Here is a 15,174-nt window from a genome sequence, read left to right as displayed (position 1 = left end):
AGTTCCAGTTTGATGCCTTTGTGGTCTGAGAGTGTGCATGGAATAATTTCTGTGTTTCTGAATCTGTCCAGGTTTGTTTTATGGCCTAAGATGTGATCTATTTTGGAAACATGAGACTTTTATCTCCAATTAATCTCTAGAAAATGGGAAGTGGGGCTGTGGCTCAAGGGGTAGGTCGGTAGCCTTGAGCTGAAGAGCTCAGGGACAATGCCCAGGCCCAAAGTTCAAGCCCTATGGCCCACAAAAAAAAAGAAAGAAAGAAAGGAAGGAAGGAAGGAAGGAAGGAAGGAAGGAAGGAAGGAAAAGAAAACATGACTATACTAAAAACACACATAAATTTTTACTAACATTGATCAAGATGTCAAGATGCATGGTACTTCACAAACTGAAATGTTGAATTGAAATTCTTTCATACAAGTACTTAAAGATAAAAATAAGGGAGTCAGGTCTTTGGCCTATTGGTAGAGTGCTTGCCTAGCATACACAGAAAAAGCCAGAAGTGGTGCTGTGGCTCAAGTGGTAGATCTCTAGCCTTGAGAAAGCCCAAGGACAATACTCAGGCCCTGAGTTCATGCAAGCCCCAGGATTGGCAAATAAATAAATAAATGAAAATAAGAAACTTTGCTGAATTGGTTGTACAGATCCACTGAAACGTTTTGACCAATTAAGGATCTGTGTAACTCCAAGTTAGAGATAATCTGATTTAGATATAGTCTTCAAAATATTTTAAATTAAAATTTGTACTAGAACTATGTTTTATTGTTGAGCTATTTTTTCAAGTATAATTCGAATATTACTTGTAGGGTTTTTCTTAATTAGAGCCTGTAGTATTGATTCATTTTTTCATAGCCATCAATAAAAATCTACTTACATCTGTTAATATAATAAAGTTACTATCATAAAACATGCCACATCTAGCCAATTGAATACAAGTGTATTATTTTAAGTATTTTCAAATAGATTGTAATTTCACCTTCTTTTTAAAATGTGCTTTAAATGTATTAACAGTCACTTGAGAAACAAGTTAATTTACGGGAACCTATATCCAAACAGTCCTTTGGAGTTAAAAGATAATAAATTATATTACTTCTTAATAACTATTGATAATGAATATTTTCTAATTACACCATAGGTACTGACCCTGAAATTAGAAAGACTAACTTTAGAATGTCATCAGAAAAGAAAGATTCTTGACAGCGAACTCACAGAAACTTTAAGTGCTCAGGTTGGTGTGGTGTGGCTTTTTATTTCTTAATCTTGAAGGAAGTGTTGAAAATCACTTACATTAACAGAGATATTATTTGCTTTCTTCTTGACAGTTACAATTGGATAAAGCAGCACAAGATTTTCGTAGGATTCACAGTGAAAGACAAGAGCTCATTAAACAATGGGAGAACACAATAGAGCAGATGCAGAAGAGAGATGGCGACATAGACAAATGTGCCTTGGTAAAGTAGTTCACTTCTTGTAATGTCAGCTGTATTTGTGTTCTTTCTATTTAAGTCATTATTTCAGATGTAAATCACACTGTTATTTGCAAGTCATTTTTGAAACAGAATGAATAGTTATGATAAATGTTTTTCAAAGCTGAACCAAAAGTCACATTTAGTAATGCAACTTTATGAAGATTATCTACTTAATACTTTATTATTTGTTACAGTTTCCAGAGACTGGATCCTCCCAACTTTGAATTATTGAACAAATATTACTGAAGTAGAACTGATGCCCCAACTTACACGTGGTTACTGTAGTGCCTTAGATTTACTCAGTATGCTACATGGAAGTAAGTCGGTCACACATGTTGACAGGAGAAGGGAGTCAGAAAAAAAATCCCTAGACAGTCAGAGCATTTCATTTTTGAATTGATACAATAATAAAAAAGCTCAGAAAGGAAGGGGATGGTGCAGTGGCAACATGAACCTAGTATTCTCACTTGTTAAATCTAGGGATAATTGAGAAGAATATTTTGGAGATATCATTAAAGAATTAAATATTAGGGACTAAAAGTGAGATCATTAGCAGGAGGGAAGTGAAGAGAAGAAGAAATTGAGGAGAAAAAGAACAAGCAAGAGATGTTTGGTTCTGAATCTACTCCATTCTGGAAAGGCAAGCAGTGAAGTTAACTAGAAATTTAAAATTCTGAAAGACTAGAAATCAGGATATGATTCGTTTATGATTCTTGTAGTTTAAATTTCTGCAAGAAACCAATGTTTTACTGACAAAATGGGATGCCCCCATACCTCATAAAACCAATATTATTATGTGGTCTTCTTAATTTTCAATATCCTATTGATATTGACATCTGTTTCTTAACTTCATATTACTTTCATCATGAAGTTCTTACTGCTGCTTCTGTGGGAATCAGATCTGCCAAAGACAGCTTTACTCTCCAAATTCCCACTGATAAATGGAGGAAACTTGTTGAACTAACAGAAAGCAAAACTGTCTTAGTGACAAAGATTCATTTTTTTCTTTTTTTAACTTAAAACAATTTATTGTTATTATAAAAATGCCATACAGTGGGCTTACAGTTAAATGTCAGGTAAAGGGTATATTTCTTTTTGGACAATATCACTCTCTCACTAATTTTTTTTTCTGTTCATGTAAAATAATATTTATCGAAATTAACTCTGGGAAATGAAAACAAAGCATTTTGTTTTGCTTTCTTTATTGTTGTTTTATTCTTTTCTTTTTGTCTTTTTTGTTGTTTGTTTATCTGACCCTGGGAGGGTAAGTGGAGGCACAGAAGTTGAAAGGACAAAGCTCTCACTAATTTTTGAATTAAATACTATTTCATTTTTTAGAGGTAAGGAAATAAACTAAGTACATGATTGCAGAACTTATTACTCTCTATTAGCCTTTGATATGTCTGTAATTAATACATTAGTGGGATTCACTGTGATATGCCCATGTACACATATTTTTTCATATATTTTTATTGCAATTAACAGAAGGGTTACATTATATTCACCAGATAGAAGGTGCATTACTTCACATACATTGATACCCTTTCTCATGTCTTAGCCCCCATTTCCCTCTCCCTATCCCCACCCCTCATCTTGTTTTCCTCCCTTCCCTATCTTATTTCAAATAACCAAATAAACACATATACAATATATCAGATAACAAGGTAAAATACTGTAAAAATATGAGATAACCAAGAGACAGCAAAAGAGATGAGAGATAACATAGTACATTAAGGACAACAATCACTCATTATATGGCTTTTGTTTCTATATCCTGGAGGTCCTTTCATTTAGCATCATACTACATGGCCTTATGTATCTAGGTTTTGCTCTATCGTAAATCTCTGCTAGGAGAGCCCACGGTTTCTATTGATTATGACAAATGAGGGAAACCATTGAACCTATGTTCCTTTGAGTCTGGCTTACTTCACTTAATATGATTTTTTCTAAGTCTTTCCATTTCCTTATAAATGGGGCAATGTCGTTCTTTCTGACAAAGAATTCCATTGTGTATAAATACCACATCTTGTTGATCCACTCATCTGGGTTGATTCCATATCTTTACTATGGCAAATAGTGCTGCAATCAACATCATTGTGCTAGTGGATTTAGTATCTGGACGATTGGGTAAATGCCAAGTAGTGGAATTGCTGGGTCATAGGGGAGCTCTATGTTTAGTCTTTTGAGGCACTGCCATACTGCTTTCCATAGTGGTTGAATGAGTTTGCACTCCCACCAACAGTGTAGTAGTGATCCCTCCTGGCCACATCCCCTCCAGCATCTGTTGTTATTAGATTTCTTGATCCTGGCCATTCTTACTGTAGAGAGGGGGAATCTTAGAGTTGTTTTGATTTGCATTTCTTTTATGGCCAGAGATGTCGAGCATTTCTTCATGTGCCTATAAGACATTCTTATTTTGGTTTGACATTTCCTTAAATCTGCATGGTCCCAGAGACTTGGAGAAATGGTTTCTTTAGGCAATGGGTTGCTTCTAAGGCTTGAACAACTGTCCTCTAAAGATGAAAAGAAATAAAACATAGAAAATACAACTCCACAGACCTTGCCTACCTGTTCTATTTCTGTGGTACAATGATTTCCACACTAATGTGACATCATTGAACACAAAATTGAGAAGAGATAACAAAATTAGTTGTTGTGAGTCAGCGACTTGATACCATCAGAGGATTTAGATTCTGTAAGAAGCATACATTTTTTTTCTCTTTTAAGGGTTTCTGGGTAGTAATGACCTAAAACAGATTAATAGGTGAAAAGTGTCTGCATATTATTTACACATACAGAGAGAGCCCTCACAAGAAAAGTGAAGACTCTCAGAAGTAGTTCCGCTAAGGGCTATTCCGGTTGAATCTAGGGACAATTGTGGGAAAATAAGAAGAGGGAGATTTGTTTGTCTAAATCTCCTTTGACCTTGATTCACTGCCTTTGGTGAAAAGAAAAAATCAAAGCCCTCCCTGGTACAGGCAGCATCTATCAGAATATAGGAGTTTCCTGTTTTGCTTTCAGAGAGAGAGAGAGGAAAAACACACAAAGAAGATGAGTGTATATCCTCCTTGGGCTTTGCTATTTTTCAAGTGCTTTTAATTCAAAATAGTCACCATCCTGAAGGGGGACTGTTTTGGGATCCTGTAGTTTAGTCCTCTGCTGCTGAGATTGCACTTTTTTATCTCTCGTCCTTCAAAATGACAACTACCTTCTAAGCGCCTGCATGGCAGAAGTGGGCCCACACAATCCCAAAACAATGTTGGGAATAGGAAAGTTAGAATATTAGTTATAAGCATCATCTGTATGAAAAGTTAACCATGAATTGCAGTGTTAAAAAATATGGAATTTAAGCTGGGCACTGGCAGCTCACGCCTGTAATCCTAGCTACTCAGGAGGCTGAGATCTGAGGATTACAATTCAAAGCCAGCCAGGGCCACTAGAATACTAGAAGTGGCGCTGTGGCTCAGGTAGTATATATAATTTCATATATATATATATATATGTATAGTTAATTGCTGCTGGCTCACATACCCAGGCCCTAAGTTCAAGCCGTCTTTAACATGGCATTTGAATTTTTTTGCATTTGTTTTAAATTTAATTTTCTTGTCAGGGTGATGTACAGAGGGGTTACAGTTACATACATAAGGCAGTGAGTACATTTCTTGTTGAACATGGTTACTCCCTCCCATGTTTCTCTCCCACTTTCCCTTCCCTGCACCACCCCCTCCAACTTGTTAAATTCATTTCCAACACATTGTCTTGTGGTACAATGTATTGTCTTGCTATTACATTGGTTTATCCTTTGTCCTTTGTTCATCATGTTTTTACAGTTTTGTCCTAAGTCCTACCTTTCCAGTCTTCTCCCCTTCCCTACCATCCTGTGCTTTACCCATATCCATAGAAACATCCCTATTCATTTTTATAGTTCTGAATTACATAGTACCTCAAATGTCTAGGAACTTCTCTTGGGTAGATTTCATCACCTCTTTGTACCTCCAAATACTTTGCTCACATTTTAGCTACAGTACTTTGGCATTTTGTTTATTATTATATCTTTAAAATCAGAAAGAAAAGCCTATGTTCAAGATATTACTACTGAAATAAATAAATAAAATGTAATTGCTTTTTTGAGGTGGGATCTTATAGTATAGCCCAAGCTAGCCTCAAATTCAAAATCCCTCTGCCTCAGTCTCCCAAGCACTGGGGTCCAGGTATGGGCCACCATACCTAGTAAAGTGTTACATTCCAAAGATGAAAAATATGAGTTGGTAAGATATTTGGAAATTTTCACTGAAACCCAAATCTCTATATGACAAATAAATATTACATTTACTGAGCCTAACACTTCATTCATAAAAGCCTAATTGTTTACATCAGTACTTTAGCAAAGTTTCAGATAGGCAAAAACTAATAAAGAGATCTTCAATGATACGAGTTTCTACATCTTGGTGTACAGCATATTAATGGTTTGTATTTATTCATTTAATAGTCTATCTTTAAAGCTGTTTTCTTAAAGTTTTTCCTGAGAAATGCTGACCATACTAATGGAAAAATAAAAAACTCAATTTCTTTCAGATTTGTCATATTAAAATATAATGCACTCATGTGTTTCAATCCTAGGCATTAGCAAAAGTAAAACATCAAATACGAGAGAAAGAAAATGTGGCGAAACAAAAGATCAAGTTTTTAGAGAATGAGATTGGGAATAACCAAGAATATGAGAAAAGAATTTCTGCTGCTGACCGTAAAGTTTTAAAATGTAGGACAGAATACCAGCAACATGAAGCGAGTAGAAATCAGCTGAAGGATGAGGTAGGTCAATTACAAAGACTGGTTTATGTGTTTGTCATGATACTACAATAGTCATAGCATGATGCCTCTCCTTTGACTAAGAAACTGTCTTCTACTTGGTTTTTGTTGTAATTTTAGGATGCTCCCTTGAGCGCAGGGTGCTGAGGTTGCATGCAGGATCCCCCTAGAAATTGCGCAGTGTTTAACACTGCTGCTAGACATAGTGTCCTGTGAGGGATTCAAGGCTAAGTGCTGTCTGTCTATCTGTCTGTCTGTCTGTCTGTCTGTCTATCTGTCTGTCTGTCTGTCTATCTATCCAGCCCTGGGACTTAGGCTCAGGGCCTTCACATTGCCTTGAGCTTTTGCTCAAGGCTAGCACTCTACCACTTGAACCATAGTTCTACTTCTTTTCTGTTTATGTTGGACTGAGGAATCGAACCCGGGTTTTTGTACATGCTAGGCAAACACTCTACCAATTAAGTCACATTCCCAGCCCACTACCAGTCTATCTTGATGGGAAATCCTAATGATAAAACAATAGGCAAATAGTACTAGGAGTGAATACTTGCAATGTCGTCCAAGTACTCTAGGAGCAGATGTCATTTCTACCTTTCAGAGTCTATTGATACCATGTGACCAAGTTTATTTTCAGTATTTCTAGTAGGGTAATGTGATAAAACATCTTGGAACAAAATAAGAGAATGAATCTTCTGTCTTGTTCTTTTGTGGAGATTTTTGGGAATTAGACTATTTCATGGAGAGGAAGTGATCGTGCTGGCAATAAAGTGATCTTTATGAAATGTCTGTTTTGGAGGCTACAGTTATCCTAACTTACTACTATGAAGGTAGAAACTCAGAGTGTTATAGACCATTTCATTCTCTAAGTCCTTATACTTTTGACCTCTGACAAAAGTATTCTATTTTTTATTATAGAATTTGAAAAATATATAATTTCTTACTTAAATTGTATTTCCCTACTTATAGATTATTCTTTAAGCTCCAGAATTTAAATGAGCTGCAGAAAAATACTACAGTGATTGATGGATTCATTCTGCTTATTGAGATATAATTTGTGTGCCATAATCTATCCTTTTACATTATATACTTCAGTGGTTGTTAGTAGATTTGTGTAGTTGTGGAAACATAACGACTACTTCTATTAGAGTATTTTTCACTTCCTTCCCAAATTCCATGTCCCTTGTTAGTCATTCCTAATCTCTCCTTCTAACCCTGACAACTACTGGTCTACTTTCTGTCTCTACAGTTTGGCCTAATCTGAATATGAATTAAATCATGTACTCTGTAGTGATTGTGTCCTTGGGTATAATATTTTCATGCTTCATCTAGGTTATACCATTTTTTTAAAATGCAGAGTAATATATTCCATTATGGATATTCCTCATGGTTTATAAATTTGTTAGTGGATGACTGTTTAGTAGTTTCTCCTTTTTGAAATGTTTTGAATACTATCACAGAGAACATTCAAGTTTTTATATGGAAAAAAAATTTTGTTGTTTTTTCACCAATATCAGGGCTTGAACTCAAGGCCTCATGCTCACTAGGCTTGCTTGTTTATGGCTAGAACTCTACCCTTTGAACCATACCTTCAGCACAGTGTGGGGGAGGGGTGGTTTTTGCTACTTATTTTGGAGATGGCATCTTGCAGACTTTCCTGTCTGAGATGATCTCAGACGCCTCAGAAGCTAGAATTGCAGATGTGAGCCATTGGCCCCTAGGTATTTTGGAAATAATTTTATCACTAGTGTATTAGAATCTCAGTTTTTTTTTTTTTTTTTTTTTTTGCCAGTCCTGGGCTTGAGCTCAGGGCCTGAGCACTGTCCTTGGACTTTCTCAAGGCTAGAGCTCTACCACTTGAGCCTCAGCACCACTTCCGGCTTTTTTCTATGTATGTGGTACCGAGGAATCGAACCTGGGTCTTCATGCATGGTAGGCAAGCACTTTAACCACTAGGCCAAACTCCTGGCCCCTAGAATCTCAGTTTTATGTTGGGGTAGTTATTTCTTCATACTCTTTAATAGATGGCAAAATTTCTTTAAAAATATATATTTCCCTCTGGGCGCTGGTGGCTCATGCCTGTAATCCTAGCTACTCAGGAAGCTGAGCCTGTGCACAAAACGTCCATGAGACCTTATCTCCAATTAACTGCCAGAAAATGTGGAAGTGGTGCTGTGGCTAAAGGGGTAGGTCAGTAGCCTTGATCTGAACAGCTCAGGGACAATGCCCAGGCCCAGAGTTCAAGTCCTGTGATCAACCAAATATATGTATATATATATATATATATATATGTGTGTGTGTGTGTGTGTGAATCCCTTTTCTAGCAATATTGAGGGTATCACTGACAAATAAAAATTATATATGTATATATTCAGCTGTAAAATGTGAAGTCTGACACACGCATATGTGATGTGAAATGATTATCATAAACAATCATGATTATCTCACAGAACTACTTTTCACTGGTGAGAATACTTATAGTCTATTCTTTAAGACATAAGCATAAAAGGTGGACTGTCTTGGGGGGGGCATTAGTAAGAAGGGAGGTGGGGAGGGAGGAGGAGAAAAGTTCCAGTGGTTGAAGTATACACATACAAAGATAGCATAATGAAATTCACTAAAGCATGTTTGAGAAGGGGTAAGGGGAAGGGAGAAGGCCTGAGGGAATATGAAGAAAGGGGAACTGTACACATCTCTTCAAATATGACACTGGCCCCCCCTGTACAATTGGTGTATATTAAACTCTTCATTCTCTTAGCCAATTTCAAGGATATAATGACTGTTAAGCATACTGTCCTTTAGATTTTGAGAACTTACTCATCTTGTAACTGGAGATTTATAGGTTTTGATCATTATCCCTTCTCTAGTCTACCAATCACCATTTGGTATAGGTGAATATGGGCTTGATTTTATTTTTTTACTTTTAGATTCCATATCTAAGTGAAATCATGAAGCACTAGTATTTCTGTGTTTAGCTTATTTCAAGTAATGTAACGTCTTCAAAGTTTATCCTTGTTATTGCAGATGGAAGGAGTATTTCTTTTTTATTTTTATTTTTATTTATTTAGTTTTGGCCAGTCTTGGGGCTTGAACTCAGGGCTTGAGCACTGTCGTTGGGCTTTTTTAAGGCTAGAGCTCTACCATTTGAACTACAGTACCACTTCTAACTTTTTCTATGTATGTGGTACTGAGGAGTTGAACCCGGGTCTGCATGCATACTAGGTAGGCAAGCACTGTCATTGGGCCAAACTCCCAGCCCAGTATTTCCCTTTTAAAGGTGATCTAATATTCCATTATGTAGGTATGACCATTGCATTATCCATTCATATGTTTATGAACACTTGGCTGGTTCCCCCCTCATGGCTGTCATAAACATCACTATAAGAGGTTCAGATAATATGAAAAAGAAGAGGTTCAGATATTTCTTTGACATAAAATTTAATTTCCTTTGAATATATACTCAGAAGTTGGACTACTGGAACATTTTTTGAGGATCCTCTGTACTGCTTTTCATAATAACCGCATACTTCACATTCCTGCCAGCAGTATCCAAGTGTTTTGTTTTATCCATAACCTTGCCAGCACTTATTTTTGACTTTTTGATAATTGCCATCTTATTATATGTATGGTTATCATTTGATTTACATTTCCCAAATGATTAGTGATCTTTTTCATATTCGTGCTGGCCATTTGGTCTCCTACTCGAAGCAAAAGTCTATTTAAGTTTTGCTCATTTTAAAAGTGTGTTATTGTTTTTGTTATTGTTGCTATGACTTACTTTTATGTATTTAGAGATTAACTATTTTTTAATTTTATTTTTTATTGTCGGGGTAATGGATAGAAGGTTTATAGTTACATTCACCAGATGGTAGGTGCATTACTTCTCACACATTGATACCCCTTCTCGTGTTTTTGTCCCCATTTCCCTCTCCCTGCCCCTCCCAATCATCTTGTTTTCACCCCTTCCATTTCCTATTTCAAATAAACAAATAAATGTATATACAATACGCCAGGTAACAAAGTCAGATACAGTAACAATATGACAATAACCAAAGGGTAAAAAAAGATAAGAGAAATAACATAGTACATTATTAACAACAATCACACAAGATAGAGCTCTTGTTTCCATATCTTAGAGATCCTTTCCTTTAGTCTCATCCTATATGACCTTATGTACCTAGGTTTTGAGCTATTATAATTCTCTGCTAGGAGAGTCCTAAATGTGTACTAATTATTACAAATGAGGGAAACTATGGAGCCTATGTTCCTTTGGGTCTGGCTTACTTCACTTAATATAATTTTTTTCTGTCTTTCCATTTCCTTACAAATGGGGCGATGCCATTCTTTTTGATGGCAGCCTAGAATTCCATGGTGTATAAATGCCACATTTTCTTGATCCATTCGTCAACTGAGGGGCATGTGGGTTAGTTCCATATCTTAGCTTTGCTAAATAATTCTCCAGTAATCATGGTTGTGCTGATAGCTTTAGTATGGCCTTGTTTCTGGATATTTGGGTAAATGCCCAGGAATGGGATTGCTGGGTTATAAAGAAGCTCTATGTTTAGTCTTTTGAGGAATCTCCATATTGTTTCCCAGAGTGGTTGAATAAGTTTACCCTCCCACCAAAAAGGTGGACTAAAGACTTGAAGAGAGCCGGGCCTGGTTGTTCACTCCTGTAATCCTTGCTGCTCAGGAAGCTGGATCTGAGGATCATGGTTCAAAGCCAGCCTGGGCACTAAAAAGTCCATGAGACCCCTATCTCCAATTAATCACCAGAAAATGGGAAGTGGCTCTGTGGCCCAACTGATAGGGTGGTAGCCTTGTGCTGAAGATCTCAGGGATAATGCCCAGGCCCAGATTTCAAGTCCCATAACCAAAAGAGAGAAAGAAAGAGAGACAGAGAGAGACAGACAGAGAGACAGAGAGAGACAGAGAGAGAGAGACAGAGAGAGAGAGACAGAGGACAGAGAGAGAGACAGAGACAGAGAGACAGAGACAGAGAGAGACAGAGAGACAGAGACAGAGAGACAGAGAAAGAGAAATTTAATTGTACTGCTTCTTCTGAGACCTGTGTGTTTAATTCATTTGCTGATATGTTGATTGGATTATTTGCTCCTGGCTGTTAAATTTTTGATTTCTTTATTCTCGATAATTGTTCTTTTTCAGCTGAATAGCTGCAAAGATTTTTTTCCATTCTGTCAGCCATCTCTTACCTTGATCATTGTTTCCATTAGTGTGCAGAAGCTTTGTAATCTCATTCAGTCTCATTAGTTAAAATTTGCTGTTATTTTCTGAGCTTTAGGAGTTCTCTTCAGAAAGTAGTTGCCTATGCTTGATCTTGAAGTGTTTTCCCTGTGGTTTTTTTTGAAATTTTATTTTATTGCCAGGATGATATATAGAGGGTTATAGTTACATTAGTAACTGAGTGAGTAGATTACTTCTTCTTCTTCTTCTTCTTCTTCTTCTTCTTCTTCTTCTTCTTCTTCTTCTTCTTCTTCTTCTTCTTCTTCTTCTTCTTCTTCTTCTTTTTGAGCTCAGGGCCTGAGCACTGTCCTTGTACTTTCTCAAGGCTAGAGCCCTACCACTTGAGCCACAGCACCACTTCTGGCTTTTTTCTATGTATGTGGTATCTAAGAATGGAACCCAGGTCTTTGTGCATATTAGGCAAGCCCTCTACCACTAGGCTAAACTCCTGGCCCTTCCCTATGATTTTCTATTGCAGTTTCAAAGTTTCAAGTCTTACCTTGAAGTCTTTGATCTGATTTGAGATGCTTTTTGTACAGTCATCTGCTTGTAGATATCCAGTTTACCCAGCACCACTTGTCAAGGAGGCTTTCTTTTCTCCAGCATACAATTCTGGCACATATAATGAGAATCAAGTGGCGGAAGCTGTGTGTGTTTATTTCTGGGTTCTCTATTCGATTTCACTGGTCTATGTGTTTATCAATGTGTCAGTGCCATGCTCTAGTATTGCTCTTTTCTGCTCAGGATTGCTTTGGGGTCGTTTGAACATCCATATGAACTTTAGTATTGTATTTTTTTTCTATTTCTGTGAAAAAAGATATTGGAGTTCGATGGGGATTGAATTGGATCTGTAGATCACTTTTGTTATTTAGACATCTGAATATTCTGCCAATTTGTGAACATGGGAGGTCAGCTATCTTATATTGTCATCCAATTTCTTCAATATAGAGTTTTCTTTCATTTTGCAGTTATTTTACTTAGATTTATTCCTATGTAATTTTTTGAGGCCATTGTGAATGAAAATGTTTTCCTCAGCATTCTCCTTATTAAGTAGGAAAGCTGCAAAATCCATGTTTTTTTGTGTGTGGTACATGTGTGGGTCCTGGACTTGAACTCAGGGCCTGAATGCTGTCCCTGAGCATTTTTTTTTTCCTGGAGGCCAGCACACTACCATAGATCCACTTTTGGATTTTTGGTAGTTAATTGGCCAAGTAAGAGTCTCATTAACTTCCCTGCCCGAGCTGGCTTCAAACATCAATCCTCAAATCTCAGCTTTTGAGTAGCGAGGACTGCTGATGTGAGCTGCCACTGCCTTGTAATATATTGATTTTATGTTATCTGCAAGTGAGGATAACTTCCAGGATGCGGTTCTTTTATTTTTTCTTGGCTTATTTCTCTGATTAAGAATTAAAACACTATATTGGTCTGGGATTTAGGCCTAGTGGTAGAAGGCTTGCCCAGCACGCGCAAAGACCCAGGTTTGGTTCCTTGTTACCATATACATAGAAGTGCTGTGGCTCAGGTGGTAGACTACCAGCCTTGAGAAAGTCCAAGGACAGTGCTTAGGCTCTGAGTTCAAGCCCCCAGACTGGCCAAAAAAAAAAAAAAGAATTAAAACACTGTACAGTTGTTCCCTATTTTAAAGGAAATGCTTTCAGTTTTTCCTAACTTAGTATAATGAAGTCTAAAAGTGTGTCGTAACGTCTTGATGTATGTTCCATTTCTAGTATCTTTAGAGTTATTATCATTAAGCAATGTTGGATTTAGGCAAACTTTTTTCTGCATATTTCCACTTGTTGAGCTACTGAGAGTTTTCATATCTTTACTTATCAAGAATAAAATGATGTATGGATTGCACTCCCTTCCCTGAGTTAATCATGTTTGATTCTTCTCTTTTTCTTCATCTATTGTGCTAGTAAGATATATTTTCTCAAGTTTTTATGGTTGTGCACATTTGTCTCCCTCATGTTTGCTTAAGTATTTTCTGCAATACTGGCTTAGTAATCATGAATCAGTTTTTTTATGCACCTCTTGGAAAGTCTTTAGTTTTCTTCTGTTTTAAAGTATAAGTACACTGAATATTATAGTAGTGTTGGATGACCATTATTTTGATTGAGATAAATCAACACATGTTCTCCTAGCCTTTAGGATTTCTGCTATGATGTCTGCTTTATTTTGATGGGTTTTCCCTGTAAGTATCTGAGTGTTTCTTTCTTGCAGGTTGCAGTATTCTTTCTGTTGTTATATTTCTTAGTATTTTAAGTATCATATAACATGTAGGTATTCTTTCTTTCCTATGTTTATTTGATGGTTTTAGTGCCCCACATATGTGGATGTACATTCTTCTCCTTAGGTTTGGGAAATTTTCTGAAATTACTTTATCAAATAAGTTTTTTCTGTGTCTTTTGTTTGTAATTCCCTTCCAGCATCTCTACTGAAAATCCATAGGTTTGATCTCTTAACCATGACCCAGAGATCTTAGATGTTGTGGCCACAATTGTATATTTCTTAATTGATGATTGAATGAAGTAATTCCTCAACCTGAAACTCAATTCCTAATATTCTTTCTTATGCCTAATTTTGTTTACTGGTGATATTTTTTTGAATGGCTCAAGTCTTTGCTTTATTGACAGTCAGAAAAAGAAGCAACTTTGGGGTAGAAGTTTGTTCCAGAAATAGGTGAAATGTTTTTAAGCTGATTCTTCTGGATTGCCAAAGCAATAATATTGATGTCACTCTGCTTTGTTGCACAGTTGTTTTCATAACAGTTTCCCATGGATCTTTTATTATCATTGTTATTATTATTATTATCATCTTCAGGATGATGTATAGAAGAGGGGTTACAGTTACATTTGTAAAATTACATTTGTGAGTATATTACTTCTTGAACATTGTTACCCCTTCCCATGTTTTTCTCCCACTTTCCCTCCCCACACTAGTTTTTAAAATTGGATATATTGAACTTTTTGTTTCCTAATTTCCATTTTGGTTCTTATTTCTAACCTGACTCTCTTTTGGATGAATTTCTCATCTGAGTTGTTTAATTTTGTATTCATGTCTAGAATTTACTTCCTTATGACTGACTTTTGAATTTTTACATTTCACTGAAAATTAATGATGTGTATCTTCTTGTTTTCCTGTTGCCTTTTTGATACCTTCTTTAGAAAAAAAATGTTTTGTCCATTTTAAACTTGTGTTACTGATTTTTTTCTACTGAGCTATGAGTTTCTTTCATATTTGAAATATTAACCCCTTAGTAGACATGTTACTTAAAGATTTTCCCCAACTCTATGGGCTTCCTTTTTATCTTGTTGTTTCCTTTGTTCTTTATTTTCAGGAGTCTTGGTTGTTGTTTTTTTATTTTTGTTTTTGCTTTTGCTTTTGTTGTCTGTACTTTTGATGTCACATCTAAAAACCTGTTACCAAAAGTAATGTCAAGGATGTTTTTCCTTATGATTTCTCCTAGAACTTCTGTGATATTAAGTCTTACATTCAGTCTTTAATCCATTTTGAATTGATTTTTGTGTATGGTGCTATCTTACCATTTTGCATGTAAGCATTCAGTTTCCTCATCATCTTCTATGGAAGAGTCTGCTCTTTCCCTATAGCTAATTCTGGGTGCATTTTGCAAAAAGTAGTTGACCCTGTGTATTTGGAT

At 36.2% G+C, this 15,174-nt stretch overlaps 1 protein-coding gene across 1 annotated transcript in view; it reads left to right on the top strand.

The window, feature by feature from the left end:
- Ccdc39 (coiled-coil domain 39 molecular ruler complex subunit) overlaps positions 1-15,174 on the top strand; it is a 64,690-nt gene that overhangs the window by 16,678 nt on the left and 32,838 nt on the right. Inside the window, exons 5-7 of the mRNA XM_090342498.1 lie at positions 1,133-1,225; positions 1,320-1,448; positions 6,087-6,278. Of these exons, the coding sequence (XP_090198624.1) occupies positions 1,133-1,225; positions 1,320-1,448; positions 6,087-6,278 (414 nt within the window). The remainder of the gene's footprint in view (positions 1-1,132; positions 1,226-1,319; positions 1,449-6,086; positions 6,279-15,174) is intronic.

The sequence above is a fragment of the Megascapheus bottae genome, chromosome 1 (assembly GCF_031878675.1).
Source record: "Megascapheus bottae isolate mThoBot1 chromosome 1, mThoBot2.hap1, whole genome shotgun sequence".
NCBI lineage: Eukaryota > Metazoa > Chordata > Mammalia > Rodentia > Geomyidae > Megascapheus > Megascapheus bottae.
Note: the sequence above shows the minus strand (reverse complement) of the source record. Positions and strands in the feature narration are given on the sequence as shown.